This window comes from Girardinichthys multiradiatus, chromosome 21 (assembly GCF_021462225.1).
Source record: "Girardinichthys multiradiatus isolate DD_20200921_A chromosome 21, DD_fGirMul_XY1, whole genome shotgun sequence".
In the NCBI taxonomy this organism is placed as follows: domain Eukaryota; kingdom Metazoa; phylum Chordata; class Actinopteri; order Cyprinodontiformes; family Goodeidae; genus Girardinichthys; species Girardinichthys multiradiatus.
Genome location: NC_061813.1, coordinates 33962482 through 33975350, shown reverse-complemented (window position 1 = coordinate 33975350; position 12869 = coordinate 33962482). Strand labels below are relative to the sequence as shown.

The 12869-nt window shown below is 38.6% G+C and overlaps 1 protein-coding gene across 2 annotated transcripts in view; it reads right to left on the bottom strand.

The window, feature by feature from the left end:
• Positions 1–12869, bottom strand: part of map3k15 (mitogen-activated protein kinase kinase kinase 15) — a 53805-nt gene that overhangs the window by 35774 nt on the left and 5162 nt on the right. Inside the window, exons 2-13 of one of the 2 annotated variants that reach the window (XM_047349809.1) lie at positions 11671–11810; positions 11484–11507; positions 11137–11217; positions 7519–7712; positions 5466–5634; positions 5236–5342; positions 4515–4685; positions 4312–4424; positions 2881–3040; positions 1711–1861; positions 1496–1603; positions 1205–1254 (exon numbers count right to left, since the gene is read on the bottom strand). In XM_047349809.1, coding sequence (XP_047205765.1) covers positions 1205–1254; positions 1496–1603; positions 1711–1861; positions 2881–3040; positions 4312–4424; positions 4515–4685; positions 5236–5342; positions 5466–5634; positions 7519–7712; positions 11137–11217; positions 11484–11507; positions 11671–11810 — 1468 coding nt within the window. The remainder of the gene's footprint in view (positions 1–1204; positions 1255–1495; positions 1604–1710; positions 1862–2880; positions 3041–4311; positions 4425–4514; positions 4686–5235; positions 5343–5465; positions 5635–7518; positions 7713–11136; positions 11218–11483; positions 11508–11670; positions 11811–12869) is intronic. The other variant, XM_047349810.1, reaches the window with a different exon arrangement.

Sequence of the window (12869 nt, the reverse complement as noted above, 5' to 3'; positions counted from 1 at the left end):
GAAGTCCAGTGTCAAGTACCCACAGTCAGTGATGGTCTGGGGTGCCGTGTCAGCTGCTGGTGTTGGTCCACTGTGTTTTATCAAGGGCAGGGTCAATGCAGCTAGCTATCAGGAGAGTTTGGAGCACTTCATGCTTCCATCTGCTGAAAAGCTTTATGGAGATGAAGATTTCATTTTTCAGCACGACCTGGCACCTGCTCACAGTGCCAAAACCACTGGTAAATGGTTTACTGACCATGGTATCACTGTGCTCAATTGGCCTGCCAACTCTCCTGACCTGAACCCCATAGAGAATCTGTGGGATATTGTGAAGAGAACGTTGAGAGACTCAAGACCCAACACTCTGGATGAGCTAAAGGCCGCTATCGAAGCATCCTGGGCCTCCATAAGACCTCAGCAGTGCCACAGACTGATTGCCTCCATGCCACGCCGCATTGAAGCAGTCATTTCTGCCAAAGGATTCCCGACCAAGTATTGAGTGCATAACTGTACATAATTATTTGAAGGTTGATGTTTTTTGTATTAAAAACACTTTTCTTTTTTTGGTCGGATGAAATATGCTAATTTTGTGAGATAGGAATTTTGGGTTTTCATGAGCTGTATGCCAAAATCATCCGTATTAAGACAATAAAAGACCTGAAATATTTCAGTTAGTGTGCAATGAATCTAAAATATATGAATGTTAAATTTTCATCATGACATTATGGAAAATAATGAACTTTATCACAATATGTTAATATTTTGAGAAGGACCTGTAGGATTGGTGAAAGCAAATTTGTAAAAGTAACACTGTATGTTCAGTGACAGACTCAAAGCTAAACTGCAAGTTCAGGAGCCTACAATGGAAGTTTGGGGTAAATTCTGAAAAGTAACCTGTAAAATCAAAATAACTAGTAAATTCCTGCAAAGTACAGGCTGTATAATGTACTGCTGCTAACATGTTCTAGACAACAGTATATCCTTGATAAGCCGTTTTAACATGAATTTCCAGGTGGATAAATCTACATGTAGGATAAGTTCCCTGATGTAAAAATATGTTTGAAAATTATTCATGCATTCATAACTTTATTCATAACGGCTCGTCTTGAGTCATTTTTACGTTTCCTGAATCCTCAGAAATGTTATTTGGGGGGCTTCAGTGTAAAATAAAAAAGGAAGACTAATGAATTCATGAATTAACTAAACCTGAATTGTTTATACGTACCTAATGCCTTTAATGGATGTTGCAGTGAAGTTCCACTCATGGATTCCCTTCTGTAGAGTTTAAAACGTATAATTTACCACAGCATTTATACTGGGATCGAAGCCATAGGATTTACTGGGTGTCTGTTAGCTTTCAAAGTAACTGAAGTAAACAAATATAAACAACTAAGAGCACGATAATTTAGGAAAAAATAAGTGGTCAAGATTCCGGTAAAATTATCAGGAATTTTACCTAGTAATGAATTATTAAGTGATAAAAATCCTGCAGTAGTAAAATATATCTAATTCTTACACTTTCAACAGGAGAAACATGCCAGATGGAAACATGCTTCTCTTCAGCTTCATTGTTTATAGACACATAGGAAGGCTGGTAAATTTTAGTGGGTTCCAAAATCAAAACCTGCAAATAAAAAGACATCCAAAAATATTAGTAGTTGTAGTGTTACTTTAAACATCTATTGGTACACGGTTAAGTGGAGTAGGAATGTATTTTTTCATTGTTTGTACAGGAAACCGCAGTCTGTTGGTGGTGCCCTCTGTGGCCTCCACAATGATGTCCATCCAGAAGTCCAGTTTTTCTCTTTGGGGAGAATGTTCCACCACCTGCTTTTTAAATCTCTGGATTAGCTGCAGGTTCTGCACCACTGACCGCAAATACCTGAAAGGAAATACCCATTAAATAAATCAAAATTATTGAGGCCAGTTAGCATCAGTAATTTTCTCTGAATGCATGCCATTATCCTCAAAATGTTGGTTAACGGAGATCTAAGGGTGCCACTCATGGTCACAGTTACAACTCCACAGTAAAAGTCAAATCTAACATGCACAAACACTGCTGGCCTAGAGCGACGATGATTTTCTTGAGACCATGAGTTTGACTATTTCGTTATCTCAGGGTAAGCAACTCAATATCTTGGGAGAAAGCAAAATGGCTTTGTAAAAAAACAACATGCTATCTTCAGAAGAAAATGTTGATTATTCATGATGACTGTACAGAAATTAGTGGGATTCATGTTCCAACAATCTATTTGCTCAATATAGCTTTTGGGGACTACTGGCATAGTCAAACTACTATTACTGCAGAATAAGCCTTGCTATCTCAACACAATACAGTAATAAATTTACCTTAAGATAAGGTGAATCATACATTTAAAATTGTACATAGAACCTCCCAGGAGTTCCATATAATAAAACCTAAATACTGTTTGATCTTCTATTGGCACATGTCTTTAAATCCTAAATAGTTTAACTGGTAAATATTATTTAAAAGGTTAAATAAGAATATTTTTAGAATATATTTAGTAAAATGGTGTAATAATGTCCGAATGGGATACAAGCTAGCAGCAGACTGATCCTGTTTCCTCCTCTGAATGACAACTCTATCTACAGTAGGTTTTACAAAACACAATCTAATGTCCTGTATCTGATATAAATACTTAATCTGCACTTTAAGATCTACGCTTTTAAATTTAAAATTTACCCTTTCCAAAGTTTGTTAAAGGTCAGCAAAAACTCCCTCCAAAAAACTCCCTCCACTGATGTTAGCTTACAAAGCTCTGTTAGTATTAGCATTTTCCTAACAATTTTCCTCCTCGAAAAACTTGTGACCGGGAATGTTTGTGTGCAAGAAAACTTTCAAAATAGAAAATGTGTTTTTACTGTAATGTCAGACTCTACCATAGCGGTGGCTTCAGTTTGAACAGCTTCTCAGCAGCTTGAGTAGCTTTAGGAATATCGCTAGCTAACATGCTAACAGTGAAGAACTGTCCCACATCCCAGTAGTTGTTCATTTTCTCCAGGGAACCTTTACGGCCCAGCAGGCTGTTCAACCTCACACCTACAGAGTAAGATAAACAGTTAATAAAACCTCTTATCCACTGAGAAAAACAGACACAACTTCAACAGATTATCTCATGCTAAATATTTGTATTCTGAGCACTTTCATCCTGACCACTCCATTTATAAAACACACAAGTGAATAAAAACAAATGACACTTAAAGAACAGAAAACATCAATTGAAATCTTTACACTGACAATTTAAGGAAGCGTTTTTGTCTGAACCTCTAAAAAGGAATTTGTGTTTTACACAACTTTGGATAAAAAGATTCTTTAAAAGTTATTAAATTTGTTCAATTCAGAGCTAAAGAGACAACATAAGCTGAGATGAAGATGTATTTCTATTGTAATACTTTTATTTAAAAACCAAAACATAAAATGAAACAAAACATAGTTTTACTGAAGGAAAAAAATGTAATATCTAAATGACTAACTTTTAAAGTATGGTATTAAAAAATACATTGGACCACTGTGGTGCATCAAGTTGCACCAATGATGTGTGACAGATGGCGCCGTTAGTGTTTTCACGGACGTCCTCAAATTCCAAATGAACCAAATTTTAACCAAAATTTAACTATGTTGTAGGCATTAATGGTGATTGATACTACTGACATTTTTTGGAATATTTTTAAGACATTTTTGGTGGAAACAAAAACTCAGATAAAAGTCCCAAACAGACCAAATTGTACAGTTAAGACTAAAACGCAACAGAGCAATAAAATTGCAAAGAGGATAAATCATCAACACGCCTTTTCAAAAACCTCCTCCAAAACACGACTGACCACTCACAAAAATAAAAACTAGAAAAGCACTCATAGAGCGCAGACCTCTGCCAAGGTCATTGATGCATGTCAACCTTTTTCTATACTGAGGAGAAATACTCTGGATGACGTCTGGCCACTGTATGTCAGCTGCTGACAGGGTGACGAACCATGTGGGAATTGTGTCAGACCATGTGTCGCACCATGGCCTGGCAATGATAAAGAATCCTTCAAAAAAATCCTGGATCTAGATGGTGCTCCATATACCACCAAAATCTGTTCCTTGTCCTAATACGCACCTTGTCTGAAATTTTCATAAAAATATAAAACATATTTTTATAGACAGACAGACAATAACAAAAATATAATCTCCTTGGTGGAGGTAAAAATGTTAATCTTCTTTTTATATCCAGACAATTGAAATCAAAGACAAACAGCATTTAAAACCAACTTGTATGTTGAAAATACACACATAACTCTAGAAAAATAATCAAAAGATTTTCACGTCACCTATTTTTCTCAGTTCAATAGAGCTCTCAAACTGCTGGCCAGCAACTATTAGGAGGACCGCGAGATTAATGCCAGAGTAGAGAGTGGGCTGCAGTTCAAAGCCTTTTCTATACCTATAAGTGAAAGCAAATGAAACAGATAAACAGACTGTAGGAAATATTTAATAAAGGAAAGAACCATTTTTAAAATGAGTCTATTCTCACCATTGTATGGCATTATCTCTGTTGACAGTGTCTTTGCAGTCCGAGTCAAGAAAAATGTCCTTATAGATCCGTCCACAGAGGCAGAACATATCTGGGGCAGGATGCTCGCTTGTCTGTAGCACCTGGAGCATCACTCTGAGAGCCTGCTCCCGGTCTCCAGGACTGTTCCTCCTGCAGACATTCACATGCTTAAATGTAAAAGACTGATCAATCAGCTAAGACTGGTCAACTGGAAGTTATGGTACTTTTATTAAACCTTAATGGAGCACACACTGATTTGCGTAGAATTAAATGTTTAGACATACATTTTGTCAGTACGGCAAAGATTCATGAAATTACACCAGAAATTTAAGGGTGTGTTTATTGTGCCTGATACTCTTAGTTTCCCTACACATTTTTCATGTTAAAACAATGTATGTGTGCAGACTTAGTCAAGAAGAAAGGAAGGGAGGAATGCTAATGAATGGATGGACTTTACAGTTCAGTTCAGTTTATTTCTATAGCGCCAATTCACAACACATGTCGTCTCAAGGCACTTCACAAAGTCAGGTACATACATTCCAATTAATGCTGGCTTTTCTGCTCCAATAAGTCACGTGCTACAATATGAACTTCCAAACCAAACTAAAACAGCCGTATTGTTCACAAACATTGTAAAATTTATTTTTATCAAAGGTTTGACCATCTCGTCACAAAAACAATGAATGTGACTATTTTCTACCTGTTGAGAGCAAAGGCGTAGTGGAACTGGATCATGGGCTGGGTGGCCAGATCACAAGTGGGCAGTGTCTCTAGTGTCTCCACAAGCTTAACCATTGCATCATAATCCTGTTGATCAGTTTAAGACAGACACATAACTGGGTAAGACACTTTCCAAAATAAATATGATGCAATAATTCTTTTCTCCAGGGTATTCCACTAATCACGGCCACCTAAAAGCAGTTTCTGTACCTGTATGTCTCTGTAGGAAAAGAGCAAGTTCATGACGATATCCTGCGTTAGGACCTCTGTGTTGTCCATCCTGAGTTTGATGCGGGCCAGCTCCTTGGCCAGCTCTTCTCCCTGGTACTTCTCCCTGGCTTTCCTTATGTCATTCAGCAAGGTGTCCTTAAAAGATGCACTGCAAAAGATGATAAATGGGTTGAATTTGGAGAGAAAGAAAATTCTGTAAAGTTGAAAATGGGGGAATCTCACTTCCATGGAAATGGCAAAAGATAACTTTAAAGGTTAATAATCTGTTGCATGTATTATCTTTCATTTTAGGGAAGTAAAAATCATCTGTGACAATAGTGCGGTGTATTTTTTCTCTCTATTTGAAATAAAAATGTCTGTCTAGACAAGAACACAGGAATTTCCTAAAAACAATTTAATAAACAGGTCATAGTGACCATAGTGAATGATTTTCAAACAATGATAATGACTTATTATGTTTACATTACATTATTTATCACTTAGCGCTTTTTCAGAACCAAAGTTTAATGGCTACTAGGCGCAGAAAATTTCATAGCCATTGTTGTGGTGTTTATCACAGACTGAATGCACAAAGCAAAAACAGGCATTTGCAAAAAGTTACCCTAAATCTATTTTCAAAATCTGCCCTTTGGAGAACATAAAAACTGAACTTAGAGGGATATTTTAGGTTTTTTGAAGCAGGGTTTATAAGCAGTCAATTTTACCTAATGCAGAAAGCTCTCTTTGCAGCTTAATTATGAAAAACAACTGATAAGTTGTTCTCACAGGCTAAAGCTAACAGCTAGTTAGCACCATCAAATGCAGAGCCTTGCAAAAACCTTGATACCATCCTAACTTTTGCAATAACGTTATAACAAAATGCTTCAGCTGGATTTTTTTGTGATAAGGTAATTCTTTATAGAAACAGCTGAGAGTCTTTAAGGATATGTCTCCAGTTTTTCAAAAATAATAAACTGAAATAAAATGTTCCCAATCGTTCTAAAAGAGATCAAGTTCAGATTGGACTCAGAGTGTCTGTGAACCTCATTTTCAAATTGATTTACAGGTTCTCATTTAGATTTAGCCCAGGACTTTAACTAGGCCATTTTAAGACATGTACAAGCCTTGAATTAATGTTTCCATTCCACTGGTTGCTGATGTTTTGGTCATTTCGGTTGACTTTATGTTTTTCTAAATATCTTTGGTAACATGAATACTTAGTTTAGTGTGTATACTGTTTATTTGTTACTATTCTCCTTTCCCTCAAAAGGCCCCGCCTTTTGCTTGCTGCCAGTTGTAAATAAGAAATTGTTTGTAATCTGTCCTGCATGGTTAAATAAAGGTAAATCAAAATGTAAACAAAATAATGCACTGGCTGTATTTTTTAGGTCATTGTCCTGCTGGAAGGTGAACCTCTGCCCCAGTTGCATCCCCTAACAGGTTTTCTTCCAGGACTGCCCTGTATTTACCTCCATCTATATTTCCATTAACTCTGAGCAACTTTCCTGCCTATGATGAAGAAAAGCTTCCCCACAGCATGATGCTGCCACCATCATGGCAAGAATTGTGGAGTGCCAATAATTGTCCTCTCAAGAGATTCTCCCTCCTGAGCTGCAGCTCCTCCAGAGTGAACATTCTTCTCTGATTAGATAACCTCATGGCATGTCATTTTAGACAGACTGCCATGTTGTGTGTGGTAGGTGTGCAGTTGAGCCATACTAATGATCTCTAACAACCCTCTGAGTCCCTCAGAGAACAGCTGCATTACTACAAAGATTCAATTACACACTCAAAGAGGGTTAAATAAAAATGCGTCCGACACTTTTATGATTCTATTTGATCATAAAATCTTAATAAAATGTGACAAAATGTGGAAAAATTCAAGGGGGGCAAAGTATTTCACATGGATCTTCATTATAATACCTACAAACTTCTATGTAAACAGACATTTGCCACCATTTTGCAGGCTGCCAACATATATATAACAATATTTTTTGAATGTTGATGTTTTTTATAGTTTGAGGGGTTCTTTTTATAATTGTTCCAGTCTCACCATGATGTGACATGGATGTCCTTCAGGAGGCTGGTGAAGCGGTCTGTCAAGGGGACGCACAGCGGCCCCAGCAAGTTGTCCCAGCTGGGCTGCATGTACTCACTGGCCCTGCGCTGTGCATCGCTCTCACAGCACATATACTCATGGTTAGGAGTCACAATGTAGGGGATGAAGTAGTAATTACCGCTGGAAGCCTGGAGGGTGAGAGTGGGTGATGTTTAAAGATAAGACAGAAATCAAGGGCTAAGTACCAGCTTTCAAAAGCCTGCAAATGCAGATGTAATAGTGTTACAGTGCAGGCAAACACACATGAAGGATACAGAGGGCAGGTGTAAAGGGACTCCCAGGTGGAAGAACAAATGATCAAGTGGAGATTAGAGGACAACTAATGAGGGGAATGAGTAAAAGCTAGAGATCAGAGCAACTGTAGAGTCTCTTGGGCAACATCATGACATCATCAGCAAGTTGGCACAAGCAGGTTCTGTGAAAAACCTTCTTTCTATTTTAGCCTTGGATCTGTGAAGGGGAACAAGCTGAAGTATATTGTAAGAAGCACTTTTTTTCTTGTTTACCTGTTTAAACTGCACTACAAAACCAACTTGTTTTGCTACAACAGGCTTTTCTCTCTATTATCAGAAATTGGGGGGTAAGGGTCTAATGAGTTTGACAAAACATCCCAAAGCAAGTAGAGCACCAGAACCAGAATTTTCTGCCCTAAAGGTTTTTCCTAACCAACACAAAAGAGCCCACAGGCAGTTTCATTCCATATCTATAGTGCAATTAATATTAAAAGAGTCAATGGGAATGGTAGCAGCAGACGCAGCTAATCATTTTGTTTTTTAATGAACCGTCACACTGCATTTATGCAAAGTCAGGCTTCAGGTTAAACTGAGTGTAACATCAAACAACAGTATGAGCAATATTTCCTGGCTTTTAGATCCTTTTTGATAAAAGCTTATAATCAGAGGTCAGAGAAATCTCTGTTGGGCTTTAAAAGGTGGAGGATAAATTGACCACTTTGGGTTATTTTGCCATTTTCTCCTGTAAGTAACATTGAGGCCTCTCTCTGTTTTGTTTCTTCTCATAGAAGGTACACCTGGTTCGATGCTTCTGTCTTTAACTACATGTAATTCCTGGACAAATCCACTTAAGTAGCTTTTGTTGCTATTAAATTTGTGCACCTCTTTCGAGTTTTGTTTCGTAGAAAGTACTCCAGGTTAATTTCACAATTTTTTTGCTGTGTATTTTCTCTGGACACGTAATGCTCCCATTACACATGTGTGCTCTGTTTTCTTTACTATAAAAGGTAGCCTAGTCCTGACTCAGAGCTGCTGTGTTTACCTGTGTGAGGCTGAGGGAACGCTGCAGAGTCCATGACTCAATGCAATTGTCTGGTCCTCCTTGGATAGATACCTATTTACCAAATAGCAACAACTGATGTAGCAAGTTTCTAGAATTGCACCGCTCAAGGTGGCAGCAGGTTGGAGTAACTCTGTTACTTTTGATTCTGATTTATTCTTTTTTGGGAACTCTTCCTCTTGTACATACAGTTGATTTTTTTTTTTTTTTTGGACAACTGTCCTCTGGTGTCAGATGCTGTGCAGCTTGGAGGATTTTTCCTAATACTTTCTATTTTTGGACATTTGTTATGATGCATTGCCATGGCAACGGGGTTGTTTCTTACAACCGGGAGCAGCTGATTAATATCTCAAAAGCTCAAATAATACTTCAACTACAACCCCAAATCCCCGATGAGTTGAAAAGGAGACGCCGTGGATGCAGAGCAGGAGCTAAGAGAAGAGAGAGAAGGAGGAAGTTCAAACCATCTCTTCCGTCGATTATGATGGGCAATGTGAGATCGTTGGGAAACAAGTTGGATGAACTCCAAGCCCTACAAAGGACCCAGCCAGAGTCTCAGGAATGCAGTATTATGTGTTTTACTGAGACATGGCTGCAGGATCATATCCCCGACTCCAGCGTCTCTCTGCCGGGCTTTTTAACCATACGAGCAGACAGAGATTTAAAGGGGAGATTTAAAGTCTTCATGAGACTGTCCTACAACAACAGAGTGTCTTCAGTCAGAGGCTTCTTCAGATCTGCTGTAAGACGGAGCGCTACAGGAGATCCTTCCTGCTCACAGCCATCAGCATCTACAACGGCTCTTTGAAGAAACCTTCATAATGAGCTACAACAACATTTAATTTCCCTTTGGGATTAATAAAGTATTTTTGAATTGAATTTGAATTTAATTTGACTGCATTCAGACAATTGTGTTAAATTTACTTAATATAAACTGAATTGAACTGAATATATGATCATTCTGCTGCTTAGTTGTTTTTGGTTTGGTTTCTATTAATAAAGAGGCATTTTGCTTCTTATAATCTGACTGTCCTCTACTTCCTTTTCCTGAGGTTTTTATAATTTTTATTTTACAAAGGATAGCAACATGGACATAAACAGATATTTTAGCGTAATTTATTTTAAAGCCCAGCTATTTCAACAAACTTAGTGTCTGTATGGTGTTTGTAAAAAAGATAAATAAGATACTGCTAGAGTTTTTAAAATTATTTTTGCTGTCTGTGACTGACAATCAAGCTATGTAATAGAAACATCCACCAAGACATTTCTAAATGTATTGAAGGGCTGGTGATATTTAAACTCCTGGTCACATAACTACTTCTGGACATGGAACCATAAATCATCACATGTTCAACGCTATCGCCTGAAGCGGCATTAACAAAAGCATGAGTTGCAACATGCCAGCTCTGTTCCACATAAAGGTGAACAGGCGGGGACCTAAGACACCTTTCAGATCATAGTTCCACAATAAAAACACAAACCCACTCCACCCAGTATGAATAATTCTGCAGAGACCACAACAGCAATAATCTGAGCATTTTGTCTGTTATGTGTGGGGGATTTATCCTGTCTCTGGCTGAACCCTGCATAGAGGACTTTAGGCTCTGCATATGCTGCGCTTGTTCTTCCATTGAGCCACCTGGCGCCCATCATGCAGGCTTTTCAGGTGATTTCAGTGCTTTAAATAAAAGACATTCTCAGATGAGATTATGTGGTGGTTTTGCTCTCTGTACACCCTCAGATTGCTATCTTTGTTCAGTATCTTTAGACTACGTGACACTTGTTCTGCAATCCTGGATTACCTTTTATCCCAAAGTCTGGTTTATGACAACTTCCTCAGAGGAATATTGGTGGGTTGACTTCAACCCCCCATTTTGGTCAAGACTTTTTTGTTTATCGAGAGGCATAAAGAACATGTGTAGATCTTGAAACAAAATAATGATCTGAAAGGGGCTTAGGTCTTTGATGCCCTGGTGCTCTTTTTAAAGTGCTGACTTACAAAGAAATAAACAGCCTCTATTTCAGTCTGGTGAAGAGAAAGAATATCAACCTAAATTCCTGAATAGCACATTAGAAAGGTTTAGTGTAGTTGTTTAACATATTTTCACATCTCCCATGAGAGACTTCTATTTATAGAAACAAACTCTATTATTGAGTTATCCATCTTTATCTCATCAGGAGCTCATCAAGCTCTTTGTTAGTTGTAGCTGTGTTTTAAGAAACTCACTCTGCATGCTTTGGTGCACACAGGGTACCTACTTTATTTCTCAGTCCAGAGCCTCGGTATTCTGGAGGCAGCTGAATCCAAGGAAATCTTAATGCTGGATGACGACTGGCCTTCTCCACACAGGCAAGCAGAGAGTAACAGTACAATAAACACCACCTTCTGGAAACATCTGCTGCTAACAACGTGTCAGGACTCTGTTCAACTGTTTAAGCGTAGGAGTGAAAAAGACAGACTTCCACGAAGGAAAAGCATGTGGAGATGCATACCTGAGTGCATTTCAGCATGAGAGGACTGACAGCACAGGTCATGGATGCTTTTCCTAGAAATAGCAAGTCACAGTGTGTGCACATAAATCACACACAAACATGCAAAAACTTACTGTGTTCTTCTGTGCAACCATGTCCTGTAAAGACACAACAAAGTGCAAGTGTATTTCAGAGCATGAGAGGTTCCGAGGTAGGACACACACAGATCTGTAAATAACTTCCAGGATCACTTTGTTCTCAGTCGGTGTAAAGGAATGGCATCTGTGCACTCTGGTTACACTGGCGGGCATGCACATGTACCTTCAGTGACTGAGCGGTGTCCGGGTCGGTGTCGTGGTACAGGATGACGTTGTTGGCCATGTCGAAGCTCTCCCTCACGCCCAGGTGGTAAAACAGCGAGGGCTGCCGAAACACATCGCTCATGTCCACGACGGCGATGTCTGCAACGAGCAGATAATTACAAGGTTACAAAGGAAATTTAATTGCCTTTAAGCGTAACTCAACAACCTGTGACCCCTTAGATCAGTGAAAGAACGTGTTAGAGTATCTTGTAGAAAAGGTTTGAAGCTCCTAGATTAGGCCAAGGTTAGAAAATGTACAGAGATGAGAGTAAATATTTTTTAAGAAATCATGATTTACCAGCTTGTACAACTACCTTTATAACTGATATTTCTAAATATCGGTTTGATTCTGTCTGTTGTGGAGAATTTTGGTCCACTCTTCTTTCCAACATTAAATCAGCAGAGGTTTTCAGATATGTTTTTATTTAGAGCTTTCTTAAAGTCCCACTACTGTATTTCAGTCAGGCTGAGGCCTACACTGATTGGGCCTTTGCACACTTGAATCATTTTATTTTTCTTCCATTCTGCTGTAGATTTGCTGCTGAGTTTGTGATCATTCTCCATCTGATGAACCTGTTTGGGTCGAACGTCAGCTTACAAACAGATGGTCTCATATTTGACTGTGAAATATTTTGATATTCCAGAGATGTTCACGGTCTGGTGGCTGCAAAAATCAGCAGCCCTCCACCACCGTGCTTAACAGTTGGAAAGATAAACATGGTTCTAATTGTAGAATGATGGACTTCCAACTGTTGGCCACTGGCTTTATAATGTTTCATTTGATGGCTCAAAAGTGCTCTGGTCCTGATCCAAATCACCTCCACACACCAGATTAGAAAACAAAACTATTGCTTTATAGAAGTAGTCACGCGGGTGATGAACAAGTGTACCTGGCTACTACTTTCCCACCTAGATCATGTTAAAGCAGCAAGGGTAACTTTATTAACAGTCATGGGAACTCTTTGTTTTCCGTGTCTGTAAAAACAAACAGCTTTCAGTTTCCAGTGCAGGAGTGAGCAGAATCTTTCCTGGAGCAGGGGGTTGTCCCAAATTCCAGGAAACACACGTTAAACACAAATACCGGCAGCGTTCCAAATGGATGAAAAGCTATATCAGCATGAGTGAAGAAAGCAAGAACAGACATGCACTTTCCCACTG